The sequence below is a fragment of the Beauveria bassiana genome (assembly GCF_000280675.1).
Source record: "Beauveria bassiana ARSEF 2860 unplaced genomic scaffold BBA_S00033, whole genome shotgun sequence".
Classification (NCBI taxonomy): Eukaryota; Fungi; Ascomycota; class Sordariomycetes; order Hypocreales; family Cordycipitaceae; genus Beauveria; species Beauveria bassiana.
In genome coordinates this window covers 29,759-41,082 of record NW_007930868.1, presented here as the reverse complement: position 1 = coordinate 41,082, position 11,324 = coordinate 29,759, and the positions used below count along the sequence as shown (strand labels likewise).

Sequence of the window (11,324 nt, the reverse complement as noted above, 5' to 3'; positions counted from 1 at the left end):
AAGAAATATTAGTTTTATAAAATCTTATACTTACTAGTTTAAGGTTACCTAGACTAGCTAATAAGGTATTAACTAGCCTAAGGTTATAGTTTATAAATCTCTTTTAAAGGTATTTTAAAAATTATATTAATAGTTTCCTTAGTATCTTAGTTAATTAACTTAAGGTCTTCTTCTTTATTTAAAATAAGTTAGGTTCTAAAGTCTTAGTTTTTATTAAATATTAGTTTATTATAATTTATAGATTAATTAATATTTAAAAAGTATTTTTTATTATTTATTATATTAATATCTTAAATAAGTAAGTCTTTATAATAAGTTATATTAACTTTTTTTCTTTTAGTAACTAACTTTTACTATTTTTTAGGTATTTTATATTTATTTATAAAGTATCTAGTCTTCTTATAATTATAATTATTAATCTTAATTACTATTTTAATAAAGATATTAAGAATATCTAATTAATCTTTTTTATAAATTTTATTTTTTATATCTTTTTTAAGTTTATTATAAAATAGTTTTATTTAGTTATTATTATCTTAATTAAGTTTAGTAATAATATATCTAAACTTATATATATAATATTAAATAAATTTAGTTTATTTTAGAGATTTAATTTTATATATTATAGTTTAAATCTTATTTAGGTTATTAAATATAGTTTATAAAACCTCTTTAAAGTTTTTATATTTCTTAAAGATTTGAGTAGTTTTATTATTAAGCTCTTTATTATTAAAGTAGTCTTTAAAAATTAGTTTTTATTATTTTATTATTTTACTTATAAAAAGGGTTTTAATATAAAGAATTTTAATAAACTCTTTATTAAAGGTATTATTAACCTTTAAATAAGCTTTTACTTAAATAAAAAAAATATAAATATCTTTTTTTACTTTATTAAATATATTAGGTTTAGGAAACTTAAGTATTATAGGTTTTTTCTTAGGTTTAGGTATTATTATTAAGATTTTAAGTTTTATTTTTTTAATTATATATATAAGTACTTAATCTTAATATTTAAGTTTATAATTATACTTATAAGGTTAGTAATATTTTTATTTATAATAGATATTTTAAAAGGTTAGTTACTTAAGGTTTTAAAGGTAATTTACTAAATAAGATTAATTAAAATATAATAATAATAACTTAATCTTAATTTATAGTTAGTTTATTTCTTAAATAATAAGTATTTAAGAATAATATATTTTTATAATTAAGTAGTCTAGATCTTTATTAATTAATTTAAGTAATAGATTTACTATTAAGAGCTCTATTTTTAATTAGATTTTATTTTTATAATATTACTTATTACTACCTTATATTATTTAAACCTAACTTACTATCTAAGAAATAGACTAACTATATATTAGAAATAAGTATAGCTATTATATACTATTATATAGAAAATGTCTTTTTAATATATAGTAAGACTATTAGAGTATCTAGTATATGTAGGAGCTGATATAATATATATTTCTTCTAACGTATCTAAGCGACTTGACAGTGTTTCTAGACAGCAAGGAGACGCTGTAAACGGGAGACGCTGTAGGGGCTGGCCAGACGACGACTCGTCTGTTGCAACGCTAGACGAGCTGTGCAGGTGCGCTAAGGCGGCCGCGGCGCTATGCAGATCAGAGGATGCAACAACAGCACAAACCACCGCACGACCATACAGGACCGTCCAACTCAACGCCGAAAACTCCCGCTGCGGTCGACGACGGAAACGTAGATGCCTCCTCTCTCTACTCTTCTTCCACCTCAACACGAGTCCTCTTTTAATTGCCTCCCGCCCGACCAGAACTAGAACCTCATCGCTGCTAACTCGGCCTCGAGTTTTGCAAACGCTGCCACTCGAGGGCAACGAGTCTCAGAGGAAGCCGAGGCTACAATTGCCGCCGACCGCCGCTGGCACCAGCAAACTACCGCCGCAGCGGATAGGAACTCGCACGAGTTAAGTACATCGCCAGATCACGAGGTCATTGGAACGCACATCGCCTGAGACACTATCAACCTAACCAGCGTTCCGCCCAGACCCTATACCGCCGACCTGGCATTCAGCCTCTCACCGAAAGGGATCGAGAGCAGTCTTCGCGCTCACGTCACAGACCAACAGTTGCAGCCGATTGACGAGGTTCCGTCCTTCGTGCTCCTCTCACCGCTTGAACCGCTATCGCCGCTTGGTTGCGGACTCCGCGCGTCATTCCTCGGCTATTGGTAGGCTCCGTACGGGTCCTTTGACACCTGAAAAGTTCAACCACCCGATGCCCCTTAACCTGCCGCACGACGGCAAGACGGTGCGGGGCCAGGGCCGCCGCCGTAGCTCAAAGGGGAGCAATGACATCGACAAGGGAAAGGCAGCCAAGCCACCTTCCCAGAAAGCGATGCTCTCGCGCGCCCTGCAAAAGGCCAACACGGCCGTCCAACTCGACAATGCGCAGAATCTCGAAGGTGCTCGCACCGCGTACGCTGAAGCTTGTGATCTCCTGCAGCAGGTATTGCGACGAACATCCGGCGACGAAGACAAGCGAAAACTTGAAGCCATTGTGAGTACACAGTCGCTGCATCGTGGACATAAAAGCTCGAGCTGATACCACACAATAGCGTCAAACCTATTCCAGCCGCATAGAAGAGCTAGACCAGATAGAATTGATGCCAAATTTGGATACGGCATTAAAGGCGCTGCCTGCTAGACCGGGCAGCGACGAGTACAGCCCGGAGCTGGCCCAGAATCAATACAGTGCTACGGAAATCGCATCTACCATCACGTCGTTCAACGCAAGCCTCTGGGTCGACGGCTCAAATACCAATCGAAGTCACCCTCGACAGCCAGCCTCACCGCCATCGTACACTCAACAGTACGGTCAGGACCAACCTCCGCCTAACATCAGAGCTACAGAATGGCATCGAACGGTCACAAACGGGCAGCAAGGCATGCTGCAATCATCTTTTTCGAGATCTAGCGCTCGCTCGAATCACACCGCTACCGGCTCACATGAGCGAGCTCTCGACTTACCACAGCCGGTGAACTCAGTCCGTGCAAACTCACCGCTCCAAAGCCCACCAGTACGAGATTCAGAGCGCGAACTGAATGATAACCATTCCAGACGAACTAGCCGAAATGACAAAATTGGCCATGTTCGTGATGGTAGTCAAAACTCCTGGCTTGATGGGATTGGCGAGTCGGGAGGCTCAACAGCATCATCAACTCATTCGATGCCCTCGTCGCAAGGGCAGCGAAGAAAGCATACGCGGGTTGTAAGTGACAATACTGAAGCCGAATTTGATACAGCGCTCGACGCTGCGATCGAAGCTGCATATGACGACGGTTACGAGCCCATGGGAAGGAATAATCTAGGAGAAAGAGATGCGGGCGAGGAAGCTGTAGCTCGGGTCTTACGAAAAGTTGAGATCGCACGTGAACGAGTTCGTCAGACGGAGCAAGAAACACTATCCTTTTCCAACAGCACAGGCATGACTGAGCTGCTCTCCCCTAGGCATTACAAGCCTACTCATATTCAAAACGACTTTTATGATGATGACTCCTCAGACGATGAAGAGCGCATGCTAGAGGAGATGGCGCGTGACTACGACATTGGGGACTTCACCATGAACGAAGCAGTACCCATCATAGTGACTCGTGGTGAGGACTTCAGGCCATCCACTCGACAGAGAGTAGCGCCGGAACAAAAATCCCAAGTCGAGCCTGTGCGTCCCCTGATGGAGAAGAAATCATTTTCCAGCATCATCAAAGGCCTTGGACCCAGTCTACCGCCACCTAATACCTCACTGCCTGATCTTCCGTCGTCGCGTGGCACCTCGCCCATGCAGACTGTAAGAAATCGCCGTCTATCTGGGCAGAACCCCAAGCAGCTAAAGATCGATACCACAAAACCAACCGCGAGCCCCCTGACCATTCAATCGCACTCAGACCAACCGAATGCTGCCCTAGAGCAAGAGAACGAGCGTCCGTCTACAGCAAGTAGACGTTCCCGAATCGTTTCCCATGCACGCTCTACTCCGTCCATAGACGTGACTTCTTTTGACCAGCCGAATATTGCATCACTGGGTTGTAATCGAGTCCCCGCGGAAATAGATGAAGCCGTATCGAGCAAAGCGGCTTCACCGACGGCTATCACTACCAAACTACGAGAGAACTTTTCCTCTTCTAGCTTACGCAGTATCAAGAGTAGGAACCTGTCGCTATCAAACTTGGAAGATCCATCAGACATGTCTCCCGGCACTCCGTCGAGCAACCATTTTGGTGGATCAAGGACTCCAGCGGTGCCCACCATTCCAACGCCCATGAGCTCAGAGTTTCGAGACAATCTCGACTCTTCATCGACAGGGGCCCGCTTGTTCGATGACCACTTCCATCAGCCTACGAGTCCTGGATCGGCGGGCAATGCACATACAGATGCTCCGGTGCCTTTGGAGCCATGCCCGCACGACTTCATGCTGCGACCCTTCTGGCTTATGAGATGTTTTTTCCAGACGATGGTGCATCCGCGAGGCGGCTATGTCAGTACAAAGCTATTCGTACCCCGTGACGTTTGGAAGGTTAAGGGCGTAAAGCTGAAAAACGTTGACGACAAAATCGCGAATTGTGACCTCCTCACGGCTGCCCTGCTCAAACTGGCGCAGGTGGACACGTGCGACGCCGATGCTGTTCTGGAAGAGATGCAATCGCTGGAAGGAATCCTTGAGCAGGTGCAGGCGACGCTTACTCGAAAACTCGGAAATGACGTCGGAGTGCAGGGTTCGGGGACCTTTTTCAAAGAGGCAGGCGGCGATGGGGATGGTTCTTCCGGTGTTCCACGCTCAACCAGCGTACCAAACAAGCCATCCTTCTCGTGGCGACGCCTAAGGGCCAAGAGCTCAGGGGTTGCACTAAGTGGCGCGTACAATAGCAGCAGGACTGCTGTGGGAGACGCAGGTAAGGGGGACATGGTTGTTCCCAGTCTGCCAATGACGGTGCAGCCGACAAGCCGTCCACCAAGACGTGATCTTGGTCAAGCTCAATTTACTGGGCCTAATGCAAACTATATGAGTTCACTGGCACGCTTATTCGATGCAGCCCAAGCAGTCGGTAAGAAAAAAATGTCTCTATATTTCTATTTAGCCAACTAGCAGACTAGCTAATGTCCCACAGATCAGATTGCTCGCCAGGTGGATGACCCTGGCCTTCGTCATGCGGATAAGACGCAAGTTGGTTTAGAGCTCTGCACACGTCATGCTGCCGAATTCTTCGGCTTTTACATCTGCCGGTTTGCATTGACTGATCTTGGTTTACTGCTTGAGAAGTTCATTAAGAGAGGGAGTGAATGGGTCCTAGCATAATATCATATTGATTTTACCTCGCGAAGACGGTGGACATGTTTTTCACATTAACACGGGATATTACATGCAATTGATGCAATATGCACCAAAGTAATTAGCAAGTTGAAAATGCATAGTGATTTGCAATGTTTCTCATCAATGAAAAGAGTGCAATCAGGACTCTTGCCACCGGAAAATACCATGTAGTGGCCATGTCGCAAGTTATTTTATTACAGGCGTGGTCAACGATGGAGCCACCCGGGGGGGGGGGGTTTTCGTGGCGGCTATACTTAGCTGAAAAGATGGACGCATGCACACCACAACGACCAACTACCGGCACGCGCAGAAAGCCTTGGGACAGCATTCCATACCTGACAGCGAATGACGAAGATAAAAATTCTTACATGAAGTTGGTCGGGAAGGCAGCGAGAGCTTGCGCTCGACAATGCCTGGTTGTGCGTCCTCGCGCAGCTAGCAGACATGGCTGCATTCTACTCTACGCGGCAAGGGGGCGTCGTTTTGCCTCGCAGACGAAAGCAACACCTACCCAGCTTGAGGCGCGCATGGCGGCTATTCCTATCAGCCGATACAGAAATTTTTGCATAGTGGCACATATCGACCATGGAAAAAGTACGCTTAGCGACCGGCTACTCGAGCACACGGGCACTATCTCGGCGAGTGACGCAAATAAGCAAATACTGGTATGTGTCTCACGATGGTTCTCAAGCGAAGGGGAGATAGACGTCGCAGTGCGAGGGCAAAGAGCTTACCACTGGCAGGATAAACTCGATGTCGAACGTGAGCGTGGGATCACAGTCAAGGCGCAAACATGTACAATGCTCTACAACTACAAAGGCGACGATTATTTACTACATCTGGTCGATACACCTGGCCATGTTGACTTCCGGGCCGAAGTCACACGCTCGTACGCCAGCTGCGGCGGCGCCATATTACTAATAGATGCCAGTCAAGGTGTCCAGGCACAGACAGTCTCGAATTTCCATCTGGCCTTTGCGCAGGACCTGGCGTTACTACCTGTTGTCAACAAGATTGATATGCCGTCGGCCGATGTTCCCTCTGTCCTGAAACAGATTGAAGATAGCTTCGAGTTGGACCCCGCAGGAGCCGTTCTTGTCAGCGCGAAGACTGGCAAAGGCATTGACGCGGTGCTTCCAGCTGTTATTGAGAAGGTGCCTCATCCGTTAGGCGATCGCAACAAGCGACTGAAGATGCTCTTGGTGGACTCCTGGTACGACAATTTTCGCGGCGTTGTTCTGCTTGTGAGGATATTTGATGGCATGGTCCAGGCTGGGGACAACGTGGTGTCACTAGGGACGGCTACGAAATATACTGTTGGGCAAGTTGGCGTCCAAATTCCTGACGCGACACCACAAAAAGTATTGAGCGCAGGGCAGGTTGGCTATGTCTACTTCAACCCCGGCATGAAGCAAATCAAGGACGCCAAGCTCGGAGACACATTCACAACAGTGGGTAGCGAGGATGCCATCGAGCCATGCCCTGGCTTTGAGGAACCCAAGCCTATGGTTTTCGTTGCCGCCTTCCCTACCGATCAGGGCGACTATAGTAGACTCGCGGATAGCATCAACCAGTTGGTGCTCAACGACCGCAGCGTGACGCTCCAGAAGGATCACTCGGAAGCACTAGGGGCGGGCTGGCGTCTCGGTTTCCTTGGTAGCTTACACTGCTCCGTTTTTCAGGATCGCCTCAAACAAGAACATGGGCGAAGCATTATTATCACAGAGCCTACTGTGCCAACCAAAATCATCTGGAGCAACGGCAGGGAGGAGGTCGTGCAAAACCCAGCCCTCTTCCCCGATACATCTCATCCGCATATTAAGAATTCCCAGCTGCTGGAGCCGTAAGTACAGCTACTCTACTCATTGCGGCTATTTCGCGCATGCAGTGCTGACGGTAGCCAAGATTCGTCAAGGCGACGATAACGGTACCCGAGGAGCATCTTGGACGTGTGATTGAGCTATGCGAGGCAAATCGAGGGCAGCAGAAGAGTATTGAGTTTTTCAATAAGGATCAAGTAATTCTTCTGTATGATGTCCCAGCCGCTCAGCTGGTGGAGGATTTCTTTGGAAAGCTCAAAGGGTCGAGGTACGTCGTGACGCTCGTAATGGCATGCAATTTTCCACTGACTTCATCAACAGTAAAGGATATGCCACACTCGATTATGAGGAAGCCGGTTGGCGAGAAAGCAAATTAACTAAAGTACAACTGCTTGTGAACAAGCAACCTGTTGACGCCATCTGCAAGATTGTACACACATCCCAAGTTGAGCGCATTGGCAGACAGTGGGTCACGAAGTTCAAAGAACATGTTGACAGGCAGATGTTCGGTGAGCGCATTACTATCAAAGTTACCTCAGAATAATAACTGACTTGAGGGATCCGTTTCTGCAGAGGTCGTCATCCAAGCAGTAGCTGGCAATAGAGTCATTGCTCGTGAGACAATCAAGCCATTTCGTAAGGACGTACTAGCGAAACTACATGCCAGTGATATCACAAGAAGGCGAAAGTTGCTAGAGAAACAAAAGGATGGAAGAAAGCGGTTACGCGCGGTTGGTAATGTTGTAATTGATCAGACTGCTTTCCAAAACTTCTTAGCGAAGTAAAATGTGTATCATTTTCAGATCCGTACATTAATGTATCGATGAAACTATAAGTGACGTGTGAATACAATCAATAATGGTGACCGTTAAAAGGCGAGGGTATACATATATTGTAAAACACGGTCGGTATAATGGAGTTGACGTGGTGATTCGGTGAATTGTGATTGCATTTTTCAACCTTGAAAAAGAGGTGGCTATTGAAGAATTCCGTTCTTTAACGTCGTAAAATGGCCGAATCGCATGCGGTAAGCGGGGGGAGGCGGGCGCACATGTAGCACTGTGTCTGGCGTTTTTTTTCCTCGTCCGAGCGGGCGCTGCGATGCTCGTTTCAGCCCACGAAGCAAAATGAGCATGCGAATCGAATAACTCCATATGTTTGTCCGTTCTAAGCTATCGGAAATTATAATAGCAACATTCAGGTCCACAGAAATCCCAACTTGATGATCTGTTCTGGTCCGCGCTGACGACTATGTTTTTTTTTTTTTGGCCAAGATACTTTATCAATACTCGGGATCTGCTGCTTTCGTTTTCCTCCCCACTCAGTATAATATAAGTTAAATTGCAGTAGCGGCCTAACTACAGATTATCGCGACAACTTAGATAACTATAAAAGAAAAGCAGTATATAGCTAATTGAATTTAATCGAATTTAATCTATTTATTGCCTAAGGGAGGCCTCTCTAACTAGTAGATATACTATAGTTTACTATCATTAGCTTAAACTAGTAATACTAAGTAATATATATTTATATTTATCGATTTATATTCTAAAGATTTTAATAGATTTCTAAAACTAAGTAACTCTTAATTTATAACTAACTTAACTTTATAATATAATAATATATTTATCTATATTATTATAGTATAATTATAAAATCTATATTTATTTACTATTTTCTATTTAACTAGATATTCTATTATATAAGTTAATATTTAATTAAATAAATTAATAATAAATAATAACTTTATTTATTTTATATAGCTACTTCTCTTCTATATTTATATATAAAATCTATTACTGTTATAATATTTAATATTTATTAATTAGAAACTTAATAATATAAAATATAATAATAATTTTATATTATTAATTATATAATTATTATAAAAATTATTAATAAATATATAAAAGTTTAAGTATAGATAGAAGAAAAAAGAAAAAAATAAATTAATAACTTTAATATTGTATCTTTTATTTAGAAAAAAACTATAATTATATAAATAAAAACTAGACTTTAAAATATAAACTTCTTAAATATTTACTAAGATTATCTATATTAAGTACTAGAAGAAAAAGGTTTAATATTCTACTATAAATCTATCTTACCTCTATTCTACTTCTACTACTAACCTAAATTAATATCTACTATTACTTATATAATTAAGTAATACTATTAGTATAAGAACTTTTTACTCTATATATAAGCCTTATATAATAGCCTTTACTAAGAGACTTATTAAGTACCTTAAATAACTAGTATATTCTATAAAAAATTAAATATCTTAAAAGAACTACTAAAATAAGTAATTCATTTTTTTTTCTTTATTAAAGGTTAATATAATATTACTACCCTTAAGTTTTAATAACCCCTTTTCTTTTTTTTATTAATATAACTATAATAATAATAAAAAAGCTATTAATTCTATTACTACTATTATTAATATCTTTATTTAATACTTTAGTATTATTATTTTCTTTTTTATAATTATTTTATTATAAAAATAATATTATAATTATTAAGAGTTATATATTAAGAAAATAATTATATAATAATATTTATATTATTATATTTTACTGAATTATTTATAATAAAAACTATTAATACTCTTTAAAAGCTATTAAATTTTAAAAATATAACTCTTATAAAGTTATTTTTTTTAAATTATTATAAAAATTAAATTTAGCTTTAAATAATCTATAGATATATAAAGTTAAAGATATTACTTATAATTATCTTATATCCCTTAGCTTAGCTATCTACTTTATTTCTTAAAAATAAATATTTAGTTAAATAAGGCTTTTTTAAAACCTTATATAATACTAAACTCTGTTAATCTATAAAATTATTTATACTATATATAATATATTTATTTATTAGTAGGATGTTTTTATTTAAAAAGATATATATAGTAGCTACTAAAAATATAAATTCTAGGGCTTAATAGCTTTATATTAACCTAATAATAAATATAAATTTTATAAAAAAAGGCTTTTATTATATTATTATTTTTAATAACTTTATATTTTTTAATATCCTCTAGACTTATTATTAATATAAGTTAATATAAAAGTAATTTTTATAGGTTATTAGTTATAATAATATATTTAAAACTAATTACTTTAAGTTATATCTTTTTCTAAGTTATAAATTTAATTAATTAGAACTTTATAAGTAATTTTACTTAAGTCTTATAAATTATAATACTTTTAGTAACTATATTTAGTAATTATCTTAATTTAAGGTCTTTTAATAAAATATTAATACTTTATAATTTAATATTATTATTATAGATAATAAAACTATATTTAAAAAAGTAATTTCTTTAATATAACTAAATACTTAGTAATAGCTTTATATATTTTATATTAATACTAATATATATTAGATAATATATAATTACTAGTAAAATTCTTCTAGTAACTAAGAAAAACTTATTACTAATAAAGATAAAGTTATTATTATAATTAAGTATTTTAATAATATTATTCTTAAGGATTATAATTATATTAGTATATTTATTACCTAAAAGTAAGTTATTTTTATAGTAACTAATAAAGACTTTAAATATTATTAGAAAATATTAATTATTAAATTTTACTATTAAAAGCTAATTTTTAATTATATTCTTAGATAATATTTTTTTAATTAATTAATAAAAAATAATAGAATTAAAAAATATTATAAATTTAACTAAAAATAAACTCCCTAAATAAAACCTATTATAAAGATACTAAATTATACCTAGTTAGTAATAATAGTAACTTCTTAATACTTTATATAGATTTAATATAAATAAATAAAAAGAAAAAATAGTAATATAATAAAAAAATAACTATTTAAGTTTATTACTAAATAAAATAGTTTAATAATAAATAACTTATAAAGCTAGTTATAATAGTCTTTTAGAAGGTATTAAAGGATATTATTACTACATATAATAAAGCTCTAGTTTTACTATTATATTTAAATAATTAATAATACTAATTATACTAAGAATTAATATAAAAGAATTAGTAATTTAAGTTTAATATATAATATAGTTAATAAATAAGTAAGTTAAATAAGTAAATAAGCTATTTACCTAATCTTTTACTTTTACCTATTAATAATTTAATTAAATATAAGAAAATATCTAAAACTAATTAAAATCCTTTT

General features: G+C 37.4%; 2 protein-coding genes across 2 annotated transcripts; both read left to right on the top strand.

Moving 5' to 3' along the window:
- Positions 1-2,255: 2,255 nt before the first annotated feature.
- BBA_08276 (MIT domain-containing protein) lies at positions 2,256-5,331 on the top strand (the record flags this gene model as incomplete). The annotated part of the gene is made up of 3 exons (XM_008603373.1): positions 2,256-2,537; positions 2,596-5,080; positions 5,144-5,331. 3 exons carry the CDS (start codon positions 2,256-2,258, stop codon positions 5,329-5,331), a joined length of 2,955 nt encoding a protein of 984 aa, XP_008601595.1.
- Positions 5,332-5,612: 281 nt separating this feature from the next.
- Positions 5,613-7,951, top strand: BBA_08275 (GTP-binding protein LepA; the record flags this gene model as incomplete). The annotated part of the gene is made up of 5 exons (XM_008603372.1): positions 5,613-6,011; positions 6,090-7,189; positions 7,252-7,434; positions 7,488-7,675; positions 7,740-7,951. The coding sequence occupies 5 exons, from the start codon at positions 5,613-5,615 to the stop codon at positions 7,949-7,951; spliced, it is 2,082 nt and encodes a 693-aa protein (XP_008601594.1).
- Between the last annotated feature and the right edge of the window lie 3,373 nt (positions 7,952-11,324).